General features: G+C 43.2%; 1 protein-coding gene across 1 annotated transcript in view; it reads right to left on the reverse strand.

The window, feature by feature from the left end:
• Positions 1-26,004, reverse strand: part of FRAS1 (Fraser extracellular matrix complex subunit 1) — a 463,438-nt gene that overhangs the window by 73,710 nt on the left and 363,724 nt on the right. The window contains exons 39-47 of the mRNA XM_029235334.1: positions 24,534-24,682; positions 24,185-24,347; positions 21,788-21,923; positions 17,726-17,916; positions 16,369-16,522; positions 14,886-15,149; positions 12,852-13,040; positions 11,273-11,392; positions 10,817-10,996 (exon numbers count right to left, since the gene is read on the reverse strand). Coding sequence (XP_029091167.1) covers positions 10,817-10,996; positions 11,273-11,392; positions 12,852-13,040; positions 14,886-15,149; positions 16,369-16,522; positions 17,726-17,916; positions 21,788-21,923; positions 24,185-24,347; positions 24,534-24,682 — 1,546 coding nt within the window. The remainder of the gene's footprint in view (positions 1-10,816; positions 10,997-11,272; positions 11,393-12,851; positions 13,041-14,885; positions 15,150-16,368; positions 16,523-17,725; positions 17,917-21,787; positions 21,924-24,184; positions 24,348-24,533; positions 24,683-26,004) is intronic.

Genomic DNA, 26,004 nt, shown 5'->3' on the forward strand with positions numbered 1-26,004 from the left:
TCACCTCTGGGAAGTCCTTCCTAACTCACCCTCAGCCCTCTCTTAGGTGGGACTCACAGCATCTTGGCTCCTAATATCCTCTCACATGTTGCCGTCACAACTACTGAAACACACTCGCACATATTACATGTCTCCCACTTCCAAAATCTAAGCTTTCTCCTGCCGCAGCTACTCAATAAATGTTTCCTGAAGGTGAGAACGAGTGTGTGCTGGAGATTGCTAAATGCAATATTATTGCTCCCCTACTTAAAAATACAACTGCTATTAGTTAAGTGACTAGATGCCCAGTTAGGGTCTAGATTTCCCAGCAACCTCACAGCTTTGTGTAGCTACATCCTTGCCACTGGGATGTGATCAAAAGGTATATGGGAGGGAGGACCTTCAAGATGGTGGAGGAGTAAGACATGGAGATCAACTTCCTCCCCACAAATACATCAAAAATACATCTACATGTGGAACAACTCCTACAAGAACACCTACGGAATGTTGGCAGAAGACCTCAGACTTCCCAAAAGGCAAGAAACTCCCCACGTACCTGGGTGGGGCAAAAGAAAAAGGAAAAACAGAGACAAAAGAATAGGGATGGGACCTGCACCTCTAGGAGGGAGCTGTGAAGGAGGAAGTTTCCACACACTAGGAAGCCCCTTCACTGGTGGAGATGGGGATTGGGCAGGTGGGGGGAAGCTTCGGAGCCACGGAGGAAAGCACAGCAACAGGGGTGCAGAGGGCAAAGCGGAGAGATACCCGCACAGAGGATCGGTGTCGACCAGCACTCACCACCAGCCTGAGAGGCTTGTCTGCTCACCCACTGGGGCAGGGCGGGGCTGGGTGCTGAGGCTCGGGCTTCTGAGGTCAGATCCCAGGGAGAGGGCTGGGGTTGGCTGTGTGAACACAACCTGAAGGGGGCTAGTGCACCACAGCTAGCCAGGAGGGAGTCCGGAAAAAAGTCTGGACCTGCCTAAGAGGCAAGAGACCATTGTTTTGGGGTGCGCGAGGAGAGGGGATCCAGAGCACCACATAAACGAGCTCCAGAGAAGGGCATGAGCCGCAGCTATCAGCGTGGACACCAGAGACGGACATGAAACACTAAGGCTGCTGCTGCAGCCACCAAGAAGCCTGTGTGCAGGCACAGGTCACTATCCACACCTCCCCTCCCGGGAGCCTGTGCAGCGCGCCACTGCCAGGGTCCCGTGATCCAGGGACAACTCCCCCGGAAGAACGCACGGCGCGCCTCAGGCTGTTGCAATGTCACACAGGCCCCTGCCGCCACAGGCTCGCCCTGCATTCCATACCCCTCCCTCGCTCCCCCCCACCCCCACCCTCCCCCGCCGGCCTGAGTGAGCCAGAGCCCCCGAAGCAGCTGCTCCTTTAACCCCGCGCTGTCTGAGTGAAGAACAGACGCCCTCCAGCGACCTACACGCAGAGGCGGGGCCAAATCCAAAGCTGAACCCCGGGAGCTGCGCGAACAAAGAAGAGAAAGGGAAATCTCTCCCAGCAGCCTCAGGAGCAGCGGATTAAATCTCCACAATCAACTTGATGTACCCTGCATCTGTGGAATACATGAACAGACAACGAATCATCCCAAAATTGAGGCGGAAGACTTTGGGAGCACCTGTAGACTTGGGGTTTGCTTTCTGTGTCTAATTTGTTTCTAGTTTTATGTTAATCTTAGTTTAGTATTTAGAGCTTATTATTATTGGTAGATTTGTTTATTGATTTGGTTGCTCTCTTCCCTTTTTTTAATATATATATGTATATATTTTCCTTTTTCTCCTTTTGTGAGTGTCTATGTGTATACTTCTTCATGTGATTTTGTCTGTATAGGTTTGCTTTTACCATTTGTCCTAGGGTTCTGTCTGTCCATTTTGTTTTTAGTACAGTTTTTAGTGCTTGTTATCATTGGTGGATTTGTTTATTGGTTTGGTTGTTCTCTTCTTGTTTTTATTACTTTTTTACTTTAATAGTATATTTTTAAAATGACTTTATTCATTTAATTTATTTTTCTTTCTTTTCTTTTCTCCCCTTTTTTTTTCCCCCCATACGCGGGCCTCTCACTGTTATGGCCTCTCCCGTTGCGGACCACAGGCTCCGGACGCGCAGGCTCAGCGGCCCGAGCCGCTCCGCGGCATGTGGGATCTTCCAGGACCGGAGCACGAACCCGTGTCCCCTGCATCGGCAGGCGGACTCTCAACCACTGTGCCACCAGGGAAGCCCTCCATTTTCTTCTGAGCTGTGTGGTTGACAGGGTCTTGGTGCTCTGGCCGGGTATCAGGCATGAACCTCTGAGATGGGAGAGCCAAGTTCAGGACATTGGTCCACCAGAGACCTCCCAGCCCCTCGTAATTTCAATCAGAGAGAGCTCTCCCAGAGAACTCCATCTCAACACTAAGACCCAGCTCCACTCAACGACCAGCAAGATTCAGTGCTGGACACCCTATGCCAAACAACTAGCAAGACAGGAACACAACCCCACACATTAGCAGAGAGGCTGCCTAAAATCATAATAAGTTCACAGGCACACCAAAACACACCACTGGACGTGCTCCTGCCCACCAGAAAGACAAGATCCAGATTCATCGACCAGAACACAGGCACCAGTCCCCTCCACCAGGAAGCATACACAACCCACTGAACCAACCTTACCCACTGGGGGCAGACACCAAAAACAACAGGAACTATGAACCTGCAGCCTGTGAAAAGGAGACCCCAAACACAGTAAGCAAAATGAGAAGACAGAGAAACACACTGCACATGAAGGAGCAAGATAAAAACCCACCAGAACAAACAAATGAAGAGGAAATAGGCAGTCTACCTGAAAAAGAATTCAGAGCACTGATAGTAAAGATGATCCAAAATCATGGAAATAGAATGGAGAAAATACAAGGAACATTTCACAAGGACTTAGAAGAATGAAAGAGCAAAGAAACAACGATGAACAACACAATAAATGAAATTAAAAATTCTCTACAAGGAATCAATAGCAGAATAACTCTGGCAGAAGAACAGATAAGTGGCCTGGAATATAAAATAGTGGAAATAACTACTTCAGAGCAGAATCAAGAAAAAAGAATGAAAAGAATTGAGGACAGCCTCAGAGACCTCTGGGACAACATTAAACGCACCAAAATTTGAAATATAGGGGTCCCAGAAGAAGAAGAGAAAACGAAAGGGACTGAGAAAATATTTGAAGAGATTATAGATGAAAACTTCCCTAATATGGGAAAGGAAATAGTCAATCAAGTCCAGGAAGCACAGAGAGTCCCACACAGGATAAATCCAAGGAGAAACACACCAAGACACACATATATATATTTTTTAACATCTTTATTGGAGTATAATTGCTTTACACTGGTGTGTTAGTTTCTGCTTTATAACAAAGTGAAACAGCTATACATGTACATATATCCCCATATGTCCTCCCTCTTGCGTCTCTCTCCCACTCTCCCTAGCACACCCCTCTAGGTGGTCACAAAGCACCCAGCTGATCTCCCTGTGCTATCCGGCTGCTTCCCACTAGCTAGCTATTTTACATTTGGTAGTGTATATACGTCCAGGCCACTCTAAATTCATTCCAGTTTACCCTTCCCCCTCCTCATGTCCTCAAGTCCATTCTCTAGTAGGTCTGTGTCTTTATTCCAGTCCTGCTCCTAGGTTGTTCAGAACCATTTTTTTCTTCTTTTTTTTAGATTCCACATATATGTGTTAACATACGGTATTTGTTTTTCTCTTTCTGACTTATTTCACTCTGTATGACAGACTCTAGGTCCATCCACCTCACTACAAATAACTCAATTTCGTTTCTGTTTATGGCTGGGTAATATTCCATTGTATATATGTGCCACATCTTCTTTATCCATTCATCTGTCAATGGACACTTAGGTTGCTTCCATGTCCTGGCTACTGTAAATAGAGCTGCAATGAACATTGTGGTACATGACTCTTTTTGAATGATGGTTTTCTCAGGGTGTATGCCCAGTAGTGGGATTGCTGGGTTGTATGGTAGTTCTATTTTTAGTTTTTTAAGGAACCTCCATTCTGTTCTCCATAGTGGCTGTATCAATTTACATTCCCACCAACAGTGTAAGAGGGTTCCCGTTTCTCCACACCCTCTCCGGCATTTATTATTTGTAGATTTTTTGATGATGGCCATTCTGACTGGTGTGAGGTGATACCTCATTGTAGTTTTGATTTGCATTTCTCTAATGATTAGTGATGTTGAGCATTCTTTCATGTGTTTGTTGGTAAACTGTATATCTTCTTTGGAGAAATCCAAGACACATATTAATCAAACTATCAAAAATTAAATACAAAGAAAAAATATTACAAACAGCAAGGGAAAAGCTACAAATAACATATAAGGGAATCCCCATCAGGTTAACAGCTGATCTTTCAGCAGAAATGCTGCAACCCAGAATGGTGTTGCAGGACATAATTAAACTGATAAAAGGGAAAGACCTACAACCAAAATTACTCTTCCCAGCAAGGATCTCATTCAGATTTGACAGAGAAATTAAAACCTTTACAGACAAGCAAAAGCTAAGAGAATTCAGCACCACCAAACCAGCTTTACAACAAGTGCTAAAGGAACTTCTCTAGGCAGGAAACACAAGAGAAGGAAGGACCTACAATAACAAACCCAAACAATTAAGAAACTGGTAATAGGGACATACATATTGATAATTACCTTAAATGTAAATGGATTAAATGCTCCAACCAAAAGACATAGACTGGCTGAATGGATAAAAACACAAGACCTGTATATATGCTGTCTACAAGAGACCCACTTCAGACCTAAAGACACATACAGACTGAAAGTGAGGGGATGGAAAAAGATATTCCATGCAAATGGAAATCAAAAGAAAGCTGGAGTAGCAATTCTCATATCAGACAAAATAGATGTTAAAATAAGGATTATTACAAGCCACAAAGAAGGACACTACATAATGATCAAGTGATCAATCCAAGAAGAAGATACCAAAACCAGACAAGATGTCACAAAGAAAGAAAACTATGGCCAATATCACTGATGAACATAGATGCAAAAATCCTCAACAAAATACTAGCAAACAGAATCCAACAGCACATTAAAAGGATCATACACCATGATCAAGTGGGGTTTATCCCAGGAATGCAAGGATTCTTCAATATACGCAAATCAATCAATGTGATAAACCATATTAACAAGCTGAAGGAGAAAAACCATATGATTATCTCAATAGATGCAGAAAAATCTTTCGAGCAAATTCAACACCCATTTATGACAGAAACCCTCCAGAAAGTAGGCATAGAGGGTATTTACCTCAACATAATAAAGGCCATATATGACAAACGCACAACCAACATCACTCTCAATGGTGAAAAACTGAAACCATTTCCACTAAGATCAGGAACAAGACAAGGTTGCCCACTCTCACCACTATTATTCAATACAGTTTTGGAAGTTTTAGTCACAGCAGTCAGAGAAGAAAAAGAAATAAAAGGAATCCAAATCAGAAAAGAAGAAGTAAAACTGTCACTGTTTGCAGAAGACATGATACTATAAATAGAGAATCCTAAAGATGCTACCAGAAAACTACTAGAGCTAATCAATGAATTTGGTAAAGTAGCTGGATACAAAATTAATGCACAGAAATCTCTTGCATTCCTGTACACTAATGAGGAGAAATCTGAAAGAGAAATTAAGGAAACACTCCCATTTACCATTGTAACAAAAAGAATAAGATACCTAGGAGTAAACCTACTTAAGGAGACAAAAGACCTGTATGCAGAAAACTATAAGACACTGATGAAATAAATTAAAGACGATACAAACAGATGGAGAGATATACCATGTTCTTGGATTGGAAGAATCAACATAGTGAAAATGACTCTACTACCCAAAGCAATGTACAGATTCAATGAAATACCTGTCAAACTACCAATGGCATTTTTCACAGAACTAGGACAAAAAAATTCACAATTTGTATGGAAACACAAAAGACGCCAAATAGTCAAAGCAATATTTAGAAAGAAAAACAGACCTGGAGAAATCAGGCTCCTGGAATTTAGACTATACTACAAAGCTACAGTAATGAAGCCAGTATGGTATGGCACAAAAACAGAATATAGATCAATGGAACAGGATAGAAACCCCAGAGATAAACTCCCACACATATGGTCACCTTATCTTTGATAAAGGAGGCAAGAATATACAAAAGAAAAAAGACAGCCTCTTCAATAAGTGGTGCTGGAAAAACTGGACAACTACATGTAAAAGAATGAAATTAGAACACTCCTTAACACTGTACACAAAAGGATTATAGACGTAAATGTAAGGTCAGACACTATAAAACTCTTAGAAGAAAACATAGGCAGAACACTCTATGACATAAATCACAGCCAGACCCTTTTTGAGCCACCTCCTAGAGAAATGGAAATAAAGACAAAAAATAATAAATGGGGCCTAATGAAACTTAAAAGCTTTGGCACAGCAAAGGAAACTATAAACAAGACGAAAAGACAACCCTCAGAATGGGAGAAAATATTTGCAGATGAAGCAACTGACAAAGGATTAATCTTCAAAATATACAAGCATCTCATGTAGCTCAATATCCAAAAAATAAGCAACCTAATCCAAAAATGGGCAGAAGACCTAAATAGACATTTCTGTAAAGAAGCTATACAGATTGCCAAGAAACACATGAAAGGATGCTCAACATCACTAATCATTAGAGAAATGCAAATCAAAACCACAGTGAGGTATCACCTCACACCAGTCAGAATGGCCATCATCAAAAAGACTACAAATAATAAATGCTGGAGAGGGTGTGGAGAAAAGGGAACTCTCTTGCACTGTTGGTGGGAAGGTAAATTGATACAGCCACTATGGAGAACAGTATGGCGGTTCCTTAAAAAACTAAAAATAGAACTACCATATGACCCAGCAATCCCAGTATTGGGCATATATCCTGAGAAAACCATAATTCAAAAAGCGTCATGTACCAAAATGTTCACTGCAGCGCTATTTACAATAGCCAGGAAGCAACCTAAGTGTCCATCAACAGATGAATAGATAAAGAAGATGTGGCATATATATATAATGGAATATTACCCAGCCATAAAACAAAACGAAATTGAGTTATTTGTAGTGAGGTGGATGGACGTAGAATCTGTCATACAAAGTGAAGTAAGTCAGAAAGAGAAAAACAAATATTGTATGCTAGTATATATATATATAGAATCTAAAAAAAAAAAAAAATTCTGAAGAACGTAGGGATAGGAGAGGAGTAAAGACACAGACGTAGAGAATGGACTTGAGGACACAGGGAGGGGGAAGGGTAACCGGGACAAAGTAAGAGAGTGGCACTGACATATATACACTACCAAATGTAAAATAGATAGCTACTGGGAAGCAGTTGCATCGCAAGGGGGATCAGCTCTGTGCTACACACCTAGAGGGGTGTGCTAGGGAGGGTGGGAGGGATACACAAGAGGGAGGGGATATGGGGATACATGTATATGTATAGCTGACTCACTTTGTTACGTAGCAGAAACTAATACACCATTGTAAAGAAATTATACTCCAATAAAGATGTTAAAAAAAAATGATGACTTAAAAAAAAAAAAAGGATATGGGTTCTTCCAGTAATACTCCTGGAAAACAAATGGATGTGGGCGCCCCTGGTCTTTCCTCCCTGGCTGCTGGTTGGGGGATGATGACAGCACATTCTGGGCCACCTGCCTCTGGATTTTGCTGTGAGAAAAAATAAAGTTCTTGTGGAAGGTACTGTATTTTGCAGTCTCTTTGTTCCAGCAGCTTACCTTCTATCCTGATAATATAACTCCTTACTCTAATTTCCCAAGAATAAGAGGGTACTTAGGGTCACTGACATGAGGGTGTGGGCCCTCAACCTTGCCAAGAGCCCACAGAGGGACTAGAGCCTCACGTGGCCCTCCTCTGTGGGAGGAGGTTCGTGTCTGTCTTCCGCACGGTTCCCATGGACACGTGGCTCCCTGTGACGCCTTGAGGGGAGAAAAGAGGACCTTCACACCTTTTCTATCTAAAGACAACAATCACAGTCAGCTGACTAAGCGAGATGGCATAAGGCTAAGTACACTTCATAGTTAACCATCGAGAGGATGTCTGCAAGCACCGGTGGCAAATGATAATTCCCAGAGGCATCCAGTCCCCAAATATCTCAGTGCTTGCACTAGAGACACTGGTCTAGAAGCTGTTCTGCTCTTCTTGGAAACAGGCTCCAGCCCAGCCTCAGCTCCTAGTAGACCCATCGTCACCCATGGAGACAAACGGGGTGAGGTGCTTTTCTCCAAGCTGTAGCCAGCTGCCTTCAGAAAGGGTGATCCATAATCAGCATGGACTTCCTCTGAAGGGAGAGCTTTGACATTTCAAAAGAATTGAATTCATGAATACGGTTCCGCTTAGGAGACACAGGGAAGGACAGAATGCTGACTAAACGCTACAGAAAGGACAGCGGGGCTGATGGTGTGGGAGGGGCAGGGAAGCCCTGCTCCATTAGAGATGGAGAGGGGCCCCCAAGAGTCAAGATCTTCCTATCTGGTCTACTTAGAATCTCTAGAAACAGGAGGATTGAGAAGAAATGGTGGGGGCGGGAGAGAACGTGGATTAGGTAGTCAAGCCTGGTGGGAAAGGGTAGGTGAAGGAAGCGTCCCCTCCCTCTGTTTCGGGAGGCTGCTTTCCCAAGAGGAGGGAGAAGTGTGATCCCCTTTGGGTGGTACCCTGAGCAGTGCTGGCCTGGTCTTGGCGTCCAGGATTTAAGCCCAGTGAAGGCTGAGACTGTAAAAACAGAAAAAGCGAATTTGGGGCAGCCTCACACAGGACTCAACACAGCCTGGGGGTCAGAGGAGAGCCAGGGCTGGGACTTACCAGCAGCTGGCAGTGCCTTGCGTGAAGCTCCAGGCCTTTTGGAGCTCTGTGCAGTGTAAATGCAGTTGCCCAACACAACAGCCAAGAGTCTGCCCTTTCATCTTTGGAGAGATGTAATCAACAACCTGACAGAATTCTGGCAGGAGCAGTTAGCCCATGAATGGTTTATCAGGTATCCCATGCAGCCAAGGTCTTGGGAGTGCTGATCTGCATACTGCCCCCAGGAACTCTGGGACAAAAGGGGAGGGCACTGGCTTTAATTTGCATTAGGGATTTTGGCCAATCTGTCCATCCTTCCCCATGCCCTCCCACCATACACATAACTCCCTCCTCCACCATCACGCTGGACCCAGACACATTCACCCCCACTGGCTCCCCCTCCAGTGCGGTCCTCCATGCCTCTCCACTCTCTCCCCAGCTCACTCCGCCCCAGCCATACTGGTCTCCTTGCTGCATCTGGAATGTGATAGGCCTGGCTGATCCCACCTCAGGATGTTGACACTCACCAATCCCCTGTCTGGAATGCTTTCCTTTACTTGTCGGCATGGCTGGCTCCCTCACTTTGTTCAGATCTCTGCTCATATGTCATCTTATTGTTAGGGAGGCCTTCCCTCGCCTCCTTGCTCCCTGCACCCTAAGAACGCCCTCATTTCACCCCCTAACTCATCACCATTGACATATGATATATTTGCTTGCTTGTTTGCTTACTATCTGATTCCCAGCGTCAGGGCAAGTACTTTCTCTGTTTTGCTATTTCCGTGGTTGAATGAATGAAGAATCTGTAACCTGAAATCCAAAGAAAACAATGATCTAAATTTCCTGCAAGCTGACACTTCTTCTATGATGGACCAAATAAAAACAATTCTACCTTTAGGTTGTTTATTCAGCAAATATCTCTTATCCCTCACATCCAATCAAGCTGCCAAGTTCTATAGGTTCTCCTCCGGAAATTAACTGCTTCCTTCCTTCCTTCCACCATCTACTGTTTACTGGATACTTACGAGGTACCAGGAATAATCCCTTATATTATTCTCATCTTACTATTCCCACTGCTGCCCCTCCATGTGAAACCTCACTACCTTGCATCTGGCCAAATGAGAAACTTCCTACCCAATGGCACTGCCTCCTTTTTCTTTCAGTTCATCCTGTTGGACACTAGATGAATTTCACTTCCCCTCCTGGTTCATAATTCTGCAGTGGCTCCCTACTGCCTATTGAATTAAATAGGGATTACTGATCGCCACTCTGAAGACCCTCCATAAAAATCTCAATCTACCCATGAGCCCAACCAACTACTATTTTCAGAATATATGCTTTAGCAAAACTGGCCCTCTCATGATTTTTGGAATGTGCCCACATGCTGTTCGTATCTCTGGAAATAACACAATTTCTGTCAGCCCAAATTCTGTCTTTCAAGTGCACTGTTAAATGCCACCTCTTTGCACCTTCACACCCGATGCAGCCTCTTTCACTTTTGAACTCCTATGATAGCAGGTTTATACAGTTCTTAAAATACCTGCTATCTTCTTCCCTTGTGTATGATTATATGCAGAGGTTCCTTATCTTATCCAATAGAGGACTCTAAAGGTTGTGGTTATATCTTATTTATCTTTTTTTTTTTTCCTCTGTAGCAGCTAAACCAAGGTCTTACTCAACACGCATGCTCACTTGCTATTTGCTGAATTCTAGTTATGGAGCCAAGACTGTTTATATCAAATGGTAATTTTTAATTCAACTTCCAGTAAGCAATTATTGAGCATACTTTGTTCTAAGTATAATGCAAGGCAGTATATAATGGTCAGAACTAGTGATGCCAAAAGTAAATACTAACAAAGGCAGATTCAAGGTGAGTGTGTACACGTAGTGTGGCTGCCCCCAGCACTTCCTAAATCCCAGCTTTTGGTTTGATGAAGTCAGAGATGATGGGCTTACCTGGTGATGCTGTGTGTTCCAGGTGGCCCAGCTGGGGCGCTCTGGTGATTCTGTAGATCAGTTCTGCAGGCTCCGTCTCCTGGTCAGTGGCAGAGAGCTGCAGAGTGGTGATTTTCTTCATCGAGTTTTCATCCAAGACCAGCCCTTTATTGGTGGTGATGACTGGTGGGGATTTGTCTTCTGAAAATATCAGAAAGAGTGATTTGAAACGGGATCATTTTTAGCCTCCTTTCTTCAATTCTGGGCCTGGTGTCCAGGGGTAAGATCAGAATAGTCTCCAGGCCCGTCCCTCAGAGAGCGTATCAAGGAGCCACGGCTTCGCACAACAGACAGGATATGATTCCAGATTTCCACACGAGCACCTAAAGGAAAGGCTCAAGCCTCAAGGTGAGCACAGTGTGCGCCATATGACCTCAGAACTGCTGGAGGACTTTTAGAAACCCAGTGCCCCCTTACCCAAAACACTGATGGAAAATGACTGGCCGATCAATTTGTTGCCTTCTCCATCAACCACATCAAATTTAAAAGCAAAGCTCCCACCAGATTCTCCTTTTCCATGACTGTATTCTACGTGGCCTGTAACAAGGACAAGAAAATCAAAATTTGCTATTAGTGTTTTCTGCCCTTATTTCTGAAATGTCAGGTGAGAATTCAGTTGGTATTCACACCAGTGAATCAATTAACCCCTTCTCACTTAGACATTGCTTTTGACATTTTAATCTAATATTTTCATTTCCTCCCTTTCATCTCCTACTAGCAACTCCCTCGTCATCAATGACTCCATCATGATAAAACCATCCTAAGTAGCAAGTAGCATTGCTTACAGTTGAGGCTTGGCGTCTGTGGAAGACTCTAAAGAAGTCTCATGAATAACTAGATCAGCAAAACTGCCCACGTGGAAAATGTGCACTGACCGGACCCACGTCACTGGTGTGACCCTGTTAAATATCCATGTCACAGGGCAAGAGGACAGAGAGCTGCAGCCCACATTCTCCCAGAAGCTGTCACTCCCATTTCCCAGTACAGCCTTAATTCATTATAGGAAAGACACCAGATATAACCAACCAACAAAGAAATAGATGAACAAAATAAATAAACTCTACCTAGAAGTCAAATGGATCCAAAGGGAAAAATGCAATATATTACATTTTTGTTAACCCACAGCATCACTTATAAATACCTAGCAATGAAAAGATAGCCAAACATCTAGGGAGAGGTGCTGCTCTCATATTCTAAAAAGGGACACTGAGGCATGGAAAAATTAAGGACTTATTCCACTCCCTTCACTAAACATGTCTAATGAGATTTTGGCTGCTATCAGTTTTGGGCGTTAGGGCAGACGGGACCTTCTGCTCCTAGGGGGACACATTTCCACCTCTAAATGGAACTGCACATCATTACATGACGTTGGATTACTTTCCTCCCAAATATGTAACTTTCTTTCCTTTCTTACCCCTGAAAGCACTGTACAGTAACTATGTAGCATTTAAAATTTATGCTTTTACATTACATCAGCATTTCCTGGAGCTATGGGATGAGGAAATGTAATTTCCTGGAGCTATGGGATGAGGGATGAGCTATGTAATCTCCCTCAGGCAGCTCCAATTTATGCCCTTCCATTTTGCTTAGTTCATTAACTTGTGCTCTTTGGGGAGCTGGAAAGAGATATAAATTGTTCCCCTCAGGCAGGCATAATTTTCACCTTAATCCATCCCAATTCACTTCTTTTTCCTCTCTCTCTCACACACATTTTTAGCATCATAGCAAGTCAAAATGATTTTTTCGTCTATAATAGCCCCCAATTTCATCAATGCTATGTCAAAGCATGAACACATCTTAGCCAAGAAGGAGAGTTTTTTTGCAAAACCAAAAAAATTGAGGAGACAAGAAAGAATAAATGAAGCTATAACTCAGCTCTTAATTCAAAACAAAAGTGCTCAGTTTGCTGCCATAGGCTACCAGGCATTTATCTCCCATGTGACTACTGGGGGTGGAGTTTCTGGAAGTCTGGGTTGGCAGAAGAGAAGCAGCTGACCTTGGCTGATGTCAGCCTGGGTGAAACTTTGGACAGGGCCTTTAACGGAGATTTGCTCCAGGCTATCATGCTTTACCAACTGCAGGCGCCCTGCACCAGGATCTTCCTTCAAGATGTACATCATCTGATGGTCACCTGAGTCAGTATCTGTCACTTTCAAGTGCTGTTCTGTGATGGGTGCTACGGACCCTGGAAGAGAATGGGATAGATTAGGTCATTCCCCATCACTGCTTTTGAATAGGATGTCAAATGATTTTAGGAGACTGGAGACTAAGTTAACACACACTCCCTGGTCTAAGGAAGTGTCAGCTGCCTGCCCTTCTGTTTCCAGCTGAATAAAGTTTAATTTCCATAAGTGAATAGTCCCGACTTCCCAATTTGCTAATCACCCCTTGAGTTTAGATCTGAGCCCCTTTTCTCTTCTGATCCACTTTCACTCTCTACCTGTACTTGCCCTATGCCCGTGACCTTTCAGTTAGTGTCTAGATCTATGTAATAACTCCTAGTTCTATGATATAAAGGATTCCCAGACCCATGATGAAACCTGCTTGGACCTAATTTATTTACTTAAGGATCACCAAATCATAAAAAAACAGCTTTACATAAACTCACAAACATATCTGTTGCCCTCTCAGACTGAATAGTCAGGATCATTGTTCCTCAAGACAGAATATATGGTGAGGGTTACAGAGCAGGGAGACCCGAGCGCTGGGCCCTGGAAGGCTTGCACAGGTGTTGGGTACTGGAGACAAGGCACTGTCTCCTGGAAAACACGTCTTCTCAGGGTCTTCCCCCTCGCTTTCCTCTCCAGCCATTTTCTCACATTAAAAATAGTAAATTCTGATAAAGTAGGTCCTAGTCACTCATGTGTAATACATCCTAGTGTTTGGAGTGGCAACCCACCATGGGCCCTGAGTGTCCCTGCATGTTCTTGCTGGGTAACGCCAAGAATGCAGGGCCTGACCACTCATTATCAGGCCATTCTCAGCGAGTAACCCTGAGGGATGAGGTGACATCTTCCTCTGGGACAAAGATCAGGCTTGCTTATCGCTACTGTAACATGGGGAGCTCCCCAAGCTCAGTGCTCCTCTTCTGTAATGCATTACACTGCACACAGAGGTATTCATCTGGGCCCTCTGCATCACCCCCATGGGACTTGGAGGGCATTGCGAATAGATGCAAAATTGCTCTTGGCAATGCTGCCTGCTGTGCTGTCACAAAGTACTTTGTCTCTGACCAAGGAATCTCGTGTCTTCTACCAGCATCCATGAAACAGTAAAAGGATAACTTATTAGCTTGTAAATAGGGCAAAGTTAAGTCCCAGAGCTAATACTTGAGACCTTTGGGAATCTCCAAATACCATTATACCATATATTTTTCACTACAAAATACATATGAAACTAAGAATAAACAAGCAAACGGAACTCCAGTGGGACACAGATGCTCTGTGGAAAAAAGCCCACTCTCTAAGTAACTCTCTACTGCAAACTGACTCCAAGACTGACATGTGTCACAGGTCCTTCAGTGTTGCTTATCCATAAGTAAAATTGTGAACATTAGACCCTAGAACACCATATCTAATGGTTCTCAATTATTTACATAATCTCTCTTGGTGCATGATGACTTCCCAATTGCCCCTCCATGCCTTTTTTTTTTTTTTTTTAAATAAGCATCTTGAAAATCCTGCTAGATCTTGTTGTTTGTTTCCATGGGGTTGGGTAGTAGCAATGTTCTAAGAGACCTGGGCCTACGAGTAGTTGCATAGTTGAAGATTTCTGTGGACCTTGGGAATACTATAAGCTCTTCTCAATCTTTTCTCAAATTCACAGACAGAGGTCCAAAGAACTTCAGAGGTTTCACATTTGTCATTCACAACTCTTAGTGTCCCCAAACAAACAGTTCTCCCCAACACTAGTCTCCCCAGATTCTGCACACCCAGTTCAAGATCCTCCCACAGAGCTGAGCTGATATGGAAGGAAGTACTGCCACCAACAAAGAAGAAACCACAGCCACTCTCTTCCATCCCTGTGGTACCTGCTGACAGCTGGAGGCCTTGGTTTACAGCCAAGTTGGGGGTGTCGCCTGTAGGCAGCTCTATGTATATCTCCATCCTCCCTGTGTCTGTGTGGAGTCCATCAGTGAGGGAGAACCGGAACTCATCCACTGCCACACCAGGACCACCAGGCATGTACCCAACCAGCCCGGCCAGGATATCCTGGTAGGTGAAGGAGGAGCCCTGGACCAAAACCCTCCCATTCTCCAGAGGCTCAGAAGCAGTTTGCCTCCGGAGCAGATGACCTAGGAAGGAAGCGAAAAAAAGAAAGAAACAAACAAACAATGGTAGAGTACATATGGCACCAAAACACTGCATGATTTTGTCAACTGCTTGAGCCTGGGTAGAATGCCAAGCCCCTCAGAGGCTCATGGTGGCACATAAATAAATGACCAACAAATCAGCATTTTACATAGAAGTACAGGGTGCTGCTCTATGGCCTCATCTCCAAATAAAGAAGACGAAGTTCTGCTTTTCCTGGTTAAAAACCTCTTAAGGAGACACAGATGGATACAGTAATATGGTGGCTTAGGAATCAAGTCTCTCTCCATGAATTCAAACTCACTTCGTTATCTAAACCATATTTTCACCTTCTGCAAGGTGAAAATAGCACTCTCCACTTGCTGCCTTCCGCCTGGGGCATCTGGGGTGGGAGAGAGGAATACGTTTTAAATTCCTTTTAAATTCAGAAAGACACTAAGCATCTTTGGGCTGAGGCATATTTTTCTGTTTTCAAGGTCATGTGCGCCACAAAGGGGCAGTTAAAGTGCTTCATTAAAGAAAGTGAAAGTGGATGAAGGCAAGCTAAAATGCAATGACCAACAACCTCCCCTGCCAGCTCTCCATCAACAACAGTTTCATCTTCAAAAGGCCAATAGCCATTAGGGTGGAGTAAGATACCACTTGGGAGAAGAAAGTTGCAGAGCTTTAGCTAATACTAGGGGGATGGCACTTAGAAAAGAAGTACGTATAAGAGTCCCATGGTGGTTTTCTAAACTTCTGGTTTAATCAGGAAAAGTGCTTTCTTTGCAAAAGGAACAAGCTCATAAAGACGTCTACCACGCCTCTAACCTGAAGTGAACACCTTTTGTGATTAATTTCAAGGCTGCTATGCTGTTCCTTGCATGCAATGGCCCAGGATGATCAAGCAATGATGCCTACTCTGAGAAGAGGATGTGCAGATTCTGAAAACTTATTTTGCCTAAGGTTACATAAGAAAGCAAGAAAACAGCTGAAATTGAATTTCAGAGACACCAATTACCCAGGATTCAGGCTTTCAGAGCAACCAGAGTCTACTGTGACCCCAAAGAACATTAGCTAGCTGTGAATTTGATTATACTTTGATGCAAAGAACGGACTACACACCAGCAAGGCAGAGGAATGATCGGCTGAAATCTATGTGTTTATTCTAATAACCCGTTGGGCACCTCAATTAAGAAGCTTCCCATAGCAGTTGTGTCCTACCATGGCCAGGCTTTTTTGTCAATACAAAAATCAGCTCGTTATCTGGAGTGTCCAGGTCCTGCAGGCTCAAAGAAGAATTGCTTATCACCACTCCCGAGCTCAGCTGCACGCCAAGGGGCCGCAAGGTCATTCTGGGAGGCTCGTCATTCTTCCTCTGATTAAAGCATAAAATATTAGGTCTCACACAGATACTGGTTTAAGAAGAAAAAAATAACATGCATTATTCAGAGAAAGTAACACCACCACATTAACTTTACTACCGAAATAGCATGTAACGTGTCACTGTCTTTTATTGTTATTATTATTATTGAAATATAGTTGTGTTAGTTTCAGGTATACAGCAAAGAGGTTCAGTTATATAGATATATTTTTTCAGATTATTTTCCATTATAGATCATTATGAGATATTGGATATAGTTCCCTGTGCTATACAGTAGGTCCTTGGTGTTTATTTTATGCATAGTAGTTTGTATCTAATATGTCACCATCTTTAATTCCCACTCAAAATGGTTAGGTTGAAAGGCGAGCAGGTCACACAAACCAAATATCCCCTTGAAAAGACACTGATGGACATGCTACAGAAATCTTCTCAGGTATTTTCCATAGGTACAAGGATGACATTTTCCAGACCAAAAATACAGGCATGTGGTTAGACAAGCATATTTGGGGGATAAAAGGGCACATTATTTGAAATCAGAACAGTCTTAGAAGCCTAAGCATGGCACAGTACCTGTAGGAGGACACATATTTGAAACTGTGGGTGTCTAAAGATATCTCCTTGACCCCCCCATCCTCGTGCCAGCACCCCTCAACCACTGTCCCTGAAGGGCGCCGAGAGTGCCCTGTTTTATTTTCTCAAGGCAGAGGGCATTCCATTCTGATTTTTATCTTTTATCTCTCTCCCTGGGGTGACAGAGCAAGCCTATGTAGTTGCTCAAATGAGAATAAACACAGCAATGAGAAACACATTTCTTTCACGTTACAGTGTAATGAATAAATGCACTAAAAAATATAAGAAAAGGCAAGTATGTACATAGAACCACATACAATAATTTCAGGGAAAAATAAGCATATGTTATTTTTCACCTAATATGAGACTGGCAAGGTTGCTCTGTCTGACCCTCACAAACTGTTTTCACACAGAACAGAATGGAAATTCTGATTTCCAAGTCAGACCATCCCCAAATGCCAGCCTTAATTCTACAAGTTTCCTAAAGGTCAGGGTTATATTTTAAAAACTGACCTCTAAAGCTCAAGGTCAAACCCAATCTGCTTTGCTTTTGAGTTCACATAAAGCTATCTAATGGTGTGATACTGTGGTCAAAGGCCCAACTTATCCAACTTCCAAAGTCTTTACCTCGATGGTGATGTTGATGCTGTGGATTTCTGATCGACTGTTTCCATCACTTACATAAAAACTGAAAATATCATGGGTTGGCTCAATGCTTTCATGAACACTCTGAAAGTAGTAAATGTAGTTTTCCAGGACATCTTGAAGAGGGAATGATGCTTCTAGGTCACTGGTAGTTCCAGGGCCAAATCGATCACCTGCATCAACAGCAAGAGGGAACTTTTACCTTGATCCATCAATTCCTGCTTCCTGGGCTGAACCAGAAAGCCTGACAGCACTATCAACAGAAGAGGAAAATATGTTTGAGAATAAAGGTGGGAGAGTGTTTTCATCTACACGTCGGAATCAAATAAGATAACATGTATGAAAGCACTGTGAATGTTATTATTTCATACAGCATAGAATCAGTGGTTGTTTTGTTAGAAATATTTGATAAAATAAGTCATGGGACAAGTATTGATACAATAGTAAAGGTTTTACCTTAAGCTTTAGTCAATTTCAAAACCACTCTGCAAGAGGAACCTTCTTTCTTTACACAAGAAAAAGTTAACTGCATACCTTTTTATCTAAGAAATATCTCCTTAAGCATGTTTTCATTTGACTATTCAGTTCCTTAAGGAAACCTCTGCATGGGCTAGTGCTCAGCCCCTGGGATGGTACACCAGGGCTACTGTGATGCTCAAGGACCATCCAGAGCTCTGGTGAAGTTCAGGTACTGAGATGCTCAAGTACCATTCAGAGCTCCATAGAAAGTGCTGGCTCTGGTTACCTCTTCTTTTCATCCCAACCCCAAAGGCCAAGGGGAAGAGTAAGCGCTGTCTAAATGATGGGTGACTTGTCTCTTACTTGGTCTAAGTCTCTGTAATTGATTGATTTTAAATTGTTACATTTTCTTCCAAAGAGAGAAGAAAAAAGAAACCCCTGTGTCTTCAAACACTCCCTGGATATACATCAACAAAGAAAAGTGTAGATAGAAGATCTGAAAGCGATAAGCCTTTCTCTTTCCCTCCTTCATGGTCCTTTGCAAAGATTAGGTCATATATTAAAAGGCCATTGACTTCCTAGATTGCAGACAGGGTCATTTTTCGTTTACCTCCCAATGTAAAGACTAGGAATGAAAATGTTTCATTTATAATTTCTTTGAAATAAGAATTCAAGACAAATATTATTTTTTTCAATGACATGAATTTTCTTAAATTTTACCCCTCAGATATGATTCCTCTTGACACCAGAAGAATAGAGGGCTCTAAGTGACCAGTGACCTGATAATCCCTAGGGCATACAGTTCAGGGTTTCCAAAAGGAATTGCTATAATTCCTTCAAATTTTATTTTCTCTTTCCTTTGATCACTATAAATATAATAAATATAGTATCTTTATTTGGGTCAAAAATAGCCTAAGTAAACAGTGCCTAAAAATATACTTGAATAGAATAATGACTTACTTTCTGTCTTAGAAAACAAGCTGTTCAACAAGTGAATCTGCCACTGAAGCTTTAAGCACCGTCCTTTCAATTTTTAAAACAGCACCTTCTATTTTTATATATACATATACATATATATATATATATATTTTTATTTTTTTTTTTTTTTTTTTTTGTTTTTTTTTGTTTTTTTTGCGGTACGCGGGCCTCTCACTGTTGTGGCCTCTCCCGTTGCGGAGCACAGGCTCCGGATGCGCAGGCTCAGTGGCCATGGCTCACGGGCCCAGCCGCTCCGCGGCATGTGGGATCTTCCCAGACCGGGGCACGAACCTGCGTCCTCTGCATCGGCAGGCGGACTCCCAACCACTGCGCCACCAGGGAAGTCCTTCTATTTATTCACATAAATCTCTCTCATTAATGTTCTTCCTTGCCTTCTTAAACAGAATATACTATGTGCAAATTAAATAGTTCTTGATGTGTGCAGGCTATCATCATGAACATCTATTACTGCATTGCACTGGAACACGGTGATGCCCGACAGGTAATCAAGGTGGGCCCTGCCCTGGTTGTGCTGGTACTAAAGGAATGTAGATTATCCATGCTGTTAGATTTCATACCAGACAATATGATTATTCTGTTTCTTCCATCTTGCCGGTATGAACTTAAAGCTACTTCTTCTAATGTTTTTAAAAAGATGTTCTTCTGATCAGCTGAATTCTGAATCTAGGTAGCTAGTTTCACATGTATAAAACAGACTTGGTTCTGAACTCCCATGGAGCAAAGGGTGAGTCCTTATACAATGTGCCTTGGAACAATTATTTGCCCCCCGAACGTCTTTTCCTTACTTCCACGTTCATACTAATGTAGAGCAATGGTTTTCCAAGTGTGGACCAGCAGTAATGGCATCACCTGTGAGCTGGTGAGAAATGCAAACGCATGGGTCTCAACAGCCTCCTTAAACAGGAACTCTTGGGTTGCTGCCCAGGAAACTGTTTGCACAGGCCCTCCAGGTGAGTCTTATGCACATTAAAGTCTGCAAACCACTTTAAGAGAGGCTGAGGCTTGCCAGAAATTTCACTTCTACATGTACTCCAGGTTAGCATAAAACGATGTTAAAAAAAGCTTAATAAGAGGGATTTCCTGGTGGCGCAGTGGTTGAGGGTCCGCCTGCCGATGCAGGGGTCACAGGTTCATGCCCCGGTCCGGGAAGATCCCATATGCCGCGGAGCGGCTGGGCCCGTGAGCCACGGCCGCTAAGCCTGCGCGTCCGGAGCCTGTGCTCTGTAACGGGAGAGGCCACAGCAGTGAGAGGCCCGCGTACCGCAAAAAAAACAAAAAACAAACAAACAAAAAGCTTAATAAGAAATCACCTGGACAGAAGAGAAGGCTGGGGGCAACCATCCTTTCATGATTCCCCACCTTTACTTGTGCTCTTCCCTCTGTGAGAAATGCCATTTTCCCTCTGCCCACAGCAACTCCCACTGACACTTCAAGTTCCAACTCAAATGTTGCTTCCTCCGACTTTCTTGCCTTTACAGGCAAAAGTAACTGTTTTGTCCTATGTCCTTTCTCAGTGCTTTCCTCCTTTCCCTGTCCTGGCATTTCATGATTGTAATTTATCAGTCTTCATATCTGTCTCCCACTCGAGGCAGGGGCTGCGTCTTATTCATCTTTACATCCACTGTATAAACGTTTGTTGAGATAAATCTAACTCAGCAAGAAACAAATCTAAGAGCACACACTGAAAGGCAAGATGGGGAAAAGACTCAAGATTTTCTATAGGAAAACATGTCCCCTGCTAAATGAGTTTCCGGTAACCAGGCTCAAATCCCAGGCACCACGTTGGTCACAGACGCCTCCACTGGCCTCTCTGTGGGAGCTGCTAGCTGCACACCAGTTAGAGCCAAGCGCTGGCACTCAGGAATCTCACTGCGGAGGCAGCAGCACCGTCACCTGCCGGGAGCTGTCTCAACTGCCAGTCATTGTGGTCTCGGTGGACCTGTGGACGGTATCCGCCCTCTCCCCTCCCCTTCTCTGTGATAATCACCAAGGGCAGTGGGTCCAGGGTAGATGAGCGGGAGGGAGGGATGTTGAGGAGAGGGTCACAGAGAGACAAGCATGCATTTCAATTCATGTCATATCCTTAGAAAAAGCAGCGACGTAAGCTACGGTTCAGCTAAACTGCAGCTGCCTCACAGTAAAAGGACAGAAAATTTTATTTCCTTGACACTCAATTCTGAGTGCAGTCCCCAAGCCCCTGCGTCCCCATTGCTGGCACTCCAAATCCCCTAACCCTGCTCTAGTTTTTCCCATAGCACTGATTGACCTCCTGACGTCTTACACAGTTTTTTCATTTATTAGGTTTCTTATCTGTCTCCTCCCACCAGGATCTAAGGCACCATGAAAGGAGGGGTTTCTGTCTGTTTTGTTTACTGATATATCCCCAGTGCTTAAAACAGTGCTTGGCATACAGGAAACACTCAATTTTTGTTGAGTCAATGAAACCTTCCCTCCTTCCATTTCTTTGAAATGGTTCCATTCCCTCTTTAGTTCTCCATATCCAGGTTAACTGCAGACAGTTACCCACCTCCACGCTCCCTTCTCTCCAGGTCTGGAACAACTCTAGAGCCAATCTACTGCTGTTACCTGTCCCCGTGTTCTCGATGCAGCCGTACTTGGGCAGGGCACTTAGTTTAATGATGGCGTCACCCTGGAGGCTGTCCTGATCAGCAGCAGCAAAGAAGTGGTGAAATGAGAGTGGGGCTCTCCCTCCCTCGTCAACCTAAGAAAGAAAAGATTGGAGAGCGTCCTTGGGTGGTTGCACGTAAGTGCAGTAAAAGGAACTGAATTGAAAAGAGTTGCCTTGGGGTGACCTTCCAGTGCCAATTCCACTTCTTTGAGGAGGCAGATCCTCTACGCACGAGATGAGGAATATTCGAGCTGCTGGGACCAGACAATCCTTCAGCGCCTCTTGAAGCTACGCTCAGACACGGTGACTTCCGTGTTTCCCTTCAAAGTTGTGCTTCCTTCCATGATGGAGCTGGTTGTAAAGCAGCTCTGGCCCATTCTAATCACCTACCTTGGAACAGCTGCACGACAGGATGGCTGCCTTCCTTCCGTATCAACGTTCAAAAGCCCGCAGCTACAGAATGATTCATCCAGTCCTCCCCTGGATACTATGAGGGTAGCTCTGTCCTATAGTAGGAGTTCCCAGCAGGAAGTCCCATTTATCCCATGATAGTGTATGTTTATAGGTGTGCAGGAAGAAAGGGCTCACCATACCTGAAGGCTAGTGCTTATCTTACTGTCAAGGAGGAAAATAAATCGGTTATGAGTAAAAGCAGTTGCTCCAGCTACCTTTTTCCTTTAGGGCCCTGTTTTGTATGCTTACTTTGCAACCTGACCCTAGTGTTTTTTGCTAGCCTGCTGGATATGAAGCCGTTTACTTCTGAATAGCTATTGGCTAAATACAGGAAGATCTACAAGTTACAAAGTGGAAGGTCACCCTGACTCTGGGAATGGGGAAGGTCCAAACGATTGCCCCGAAGTGTGGACATGAAAAAAAAAGAAGGGTGGAATATCAGAACCATTTAGAAACAACTCAGTTTTATGAATTTTTAGTTGTTCAACAAAACCAGGAATCCTGAGTTTTTGGCATTATGGTATGTATGTAGAGCAGAACAAGGGAAGTGAATTAACTTTTATGGAATCCCTACCATGAGCCAGTACTCTACTGGGGTTTTTTAGTGCTACTTTATTAATCATCAGAGTAATCCTTTATGTAACAGGAATAGTAACACTTTAAAAATGAGGAAATTGGGACTTCCCTGGTGGTACAGTGGTTAAGAATCTGCCTGCCAACGCAGGGGATGCGAGTTCGATCCCTGGTCTGGGAAGATCCCACGTGCTGCGGAGCAACTAAGCCCACGCACCACAACTACTGAAGCCCGTGCGCCTAGAGCCCGAGCTCCGCAACATGAGAAGCCACCGCAATGAGAAGCCCGCGCACCGCAACAAAGAGTAGCCCCACTCGCCGCAACTAGAGAAAGCCCGCGTGCAGCAACGAAGACCCAATGCAACCAAAAATAAATATAAATAAAATAAATTTTTAAAAAAACGAGGAAACTGAGGCTAAGAAAGATTATATAATTGGTCCAAGGTCAGTCAGCTAGTAACAGAACTGGCACTTGAATTCAGGTCTAGGTAACTTCATGATCGAGGTACATTATATTTCACCTCCCAACGCCAAGGAGCTGTCAATATCGTTTACAGCGATAAGTATCAACTCCATTTAAGATGGGACCTGGGAAGCTTCCCTGGCGGCACAGTGGTTAAGAATCCGACTGCCGGGCTTCCCTGGTGGTGCAGTCGTTGAGAGTCCGCCTGCTGATGCAGGGGACGCGGGTTCGTGCCCCGGTCCGGGAAGATCCCACATGCCGCGGAGCGGCTGGGCCCGTGAGCCATGGCCGCTGAGCCTGCCACAACAACTGAGCCTGCTCACCTAGACCTCATGCTCTGCAACAAGAGAAGCCGCTGCAATGAGAAGCCTGCACACCGCAACGAAGAGTAGCCCCTACTCGCCACAACTAGAGAAAGCCCACACGCAGCAAGGAAGACCCAACGCAGCCAAAAATAAATAAATTAAAAAAAAAAAAAAGGGACCTGGGGATACTGTCCATATCCCTAAGTTTTAGTTGCTGCAAACATTAGACTATAAACTCCTCAAAGATACATTCCTACTCCTACTGCTATATACATCTAGCATAGTATACAAAATACTGTACACATCTAGATTTATGTCTGGCACAGAAATACTTGTTGACTAATTAAATAATGTGGATATAATGATTTGATCTTCTGCATGTAATTATCTTCATACTTTTTGAAAAACTGATGCTTGAAAGCCATACGTATCTTTATACTATTGCCTAGATATTTGAGGGGAAGGACTTGACAGCCAATTTAGGTAGAAATCCTTCGTTCACACTGCCACAGACTCCTGCTCTCTACAGCACCCACAGTTCATTGATCTGAACTGCTTACGGTGATAAGGTCAGCGAAAGCAATGACTTGGGGTGGATCCTTGACGGGAGTGATCACGATGGTAAACCTCTGATTGTCCAGGCGGTTGTGGTCCAAATCAGAGACAGAGAAGTGGAAGCTGTCAGTAACCAGATGACCACCGGTCTCAAATGCAGCTGAGTACCTACAAAGGCCAGCAGAAGAACAGAATGAACGTACTACACCAACAGGTCAAGTAAGATGACTAAATCTTTGTTTAACAATGGGGCCAGAAGTAACATAATCTTTCAGGGGAGCTACTGGTTAGTTGCTTACATATTTTAATACAATTTAAAAAAATTCTGTCACGTAACACCAGGTGGTTATATACCTAATTTTCTTGTTGTTGATGTCTTCCATTGTGAAATTGGAAACCTCTGAGAGTTCTTCTACCTCAGGTCCTGAGGTTCTTAAGAGAGCACCATACACGGGCAGAGAACTTAACTGAATCCAGATCTCTGGGTCGGGGGAAGAATCATCCTAATTAGGCAAATATGAGGCAAGACATGAATGCACGTTTGCAGGAATCAATATTTCCAGTAAAGATCTCGGGTGCTCCCTTCTCTACTAAATGGAAAAATCTCTTTCCCTTTGTGATAAAGCAACACCATCTAAACTGCGTGAAAATCCCAGTATTTATTCCTCCTAAAATGTCTTTTTGATAATGTCTTCTTTGAAGAGTAGCTCAAGATAATAGCGGGACATGCACTTTAGGTATAGGGCGTAAAACAAAGAGATGCCCTATGGTTACTATAAGAGCCACACAAGGTTTTGTTTTTATTACAAGCATCTAGTGAAATGCAAAACACAGTCAGAAATATGTCATCCTTCTAGAAACACAGTTGTAGGATTCTTCTAGAGTTTCTAAGAATAGTTTGCTTTTTAGAAACAGGTAAAATTCCACTATAACATATGATAACAATTTTAAAATTCTGTGAAACAAAGAATGGAAGGTATTTAGCTTAGCCAAGGACTCACTTTAAGTAATATTTAACATGATAAAAATTTTAGTTTAACAAAAGAATTTAGGAAATTATGGATTTCATTCTACCTGGACCGAACCTATGGATGTTCAACCCCCAAGATGCCCAATATTAACAAAGACCATTTATTTCCCTTTCCTCTGCAATGTTTATTGAGAAATAAAATTGGCTTTCTGTGTTGCTACATGGACAATAATTGAATGTCTTAATGAACAATTTCTTCTTTCTTCAGGGATATTTTTGGAAATATCTAGGAGGGAGGCAACAACTTCTTGGAAAGATTCCCTGAGTCATTCATCTTTTAGAGCAGCTGGCTGTGAACATGAGGGTACTTGACACTTTACCACAGCAACAATGAAAACAAATATTGCATAGCCAAATGTATTTTCACGTGCAAATTTGCATGGCTATGTTGTACAGTTAGTTGAGGTACGAGATCAGGAATATGACCACGGCTGCCTGGGGATCTGGGGCAGCAGGTTTTAGTCAGCTCTCATTTCTATCCCCAGAGACCTTTGTAAGTTGACAGTTCAGAGCCTCAGTGCAAGATCATAGAATTTTCCATATTTCTTCACATCACTTGATAACAGCATGGAAGGAATCTCAAATTCATCGAAGCTGCAAAACTTCAGAAAATTTCCCCTAAATTTATACTTTAAAAGTTTCTCTATTTTTCTACATGAGTTATCAAATACAATAGGCAGGCTTCCAAAAAACTACTTCCTAATATTACTGTGAGTGTCCTCTGAGAGGGAATTTTTAGAAGACAGCCAAGAGTTCTAAGGTATTATCTTCTGAGATCATGATAAACTACAAGGA

This window comes from Monodon monoceros, unplaced genomic scaffold (assembly GCF_005190385.1).
Source record: "Monodon monoceros isolate NGI ecotype Baffin Bay Population unplaced genomic scaffold, NGI_Narwhal_1 Super_Scaffold_20, whole genome shotgun sequence".
Lineage (NCBI taxonomy): Eukaryota > Metazoa > Chordata > Mammalia > Artiodactyla > Monodontidae > Monodon > Monodon monoceros.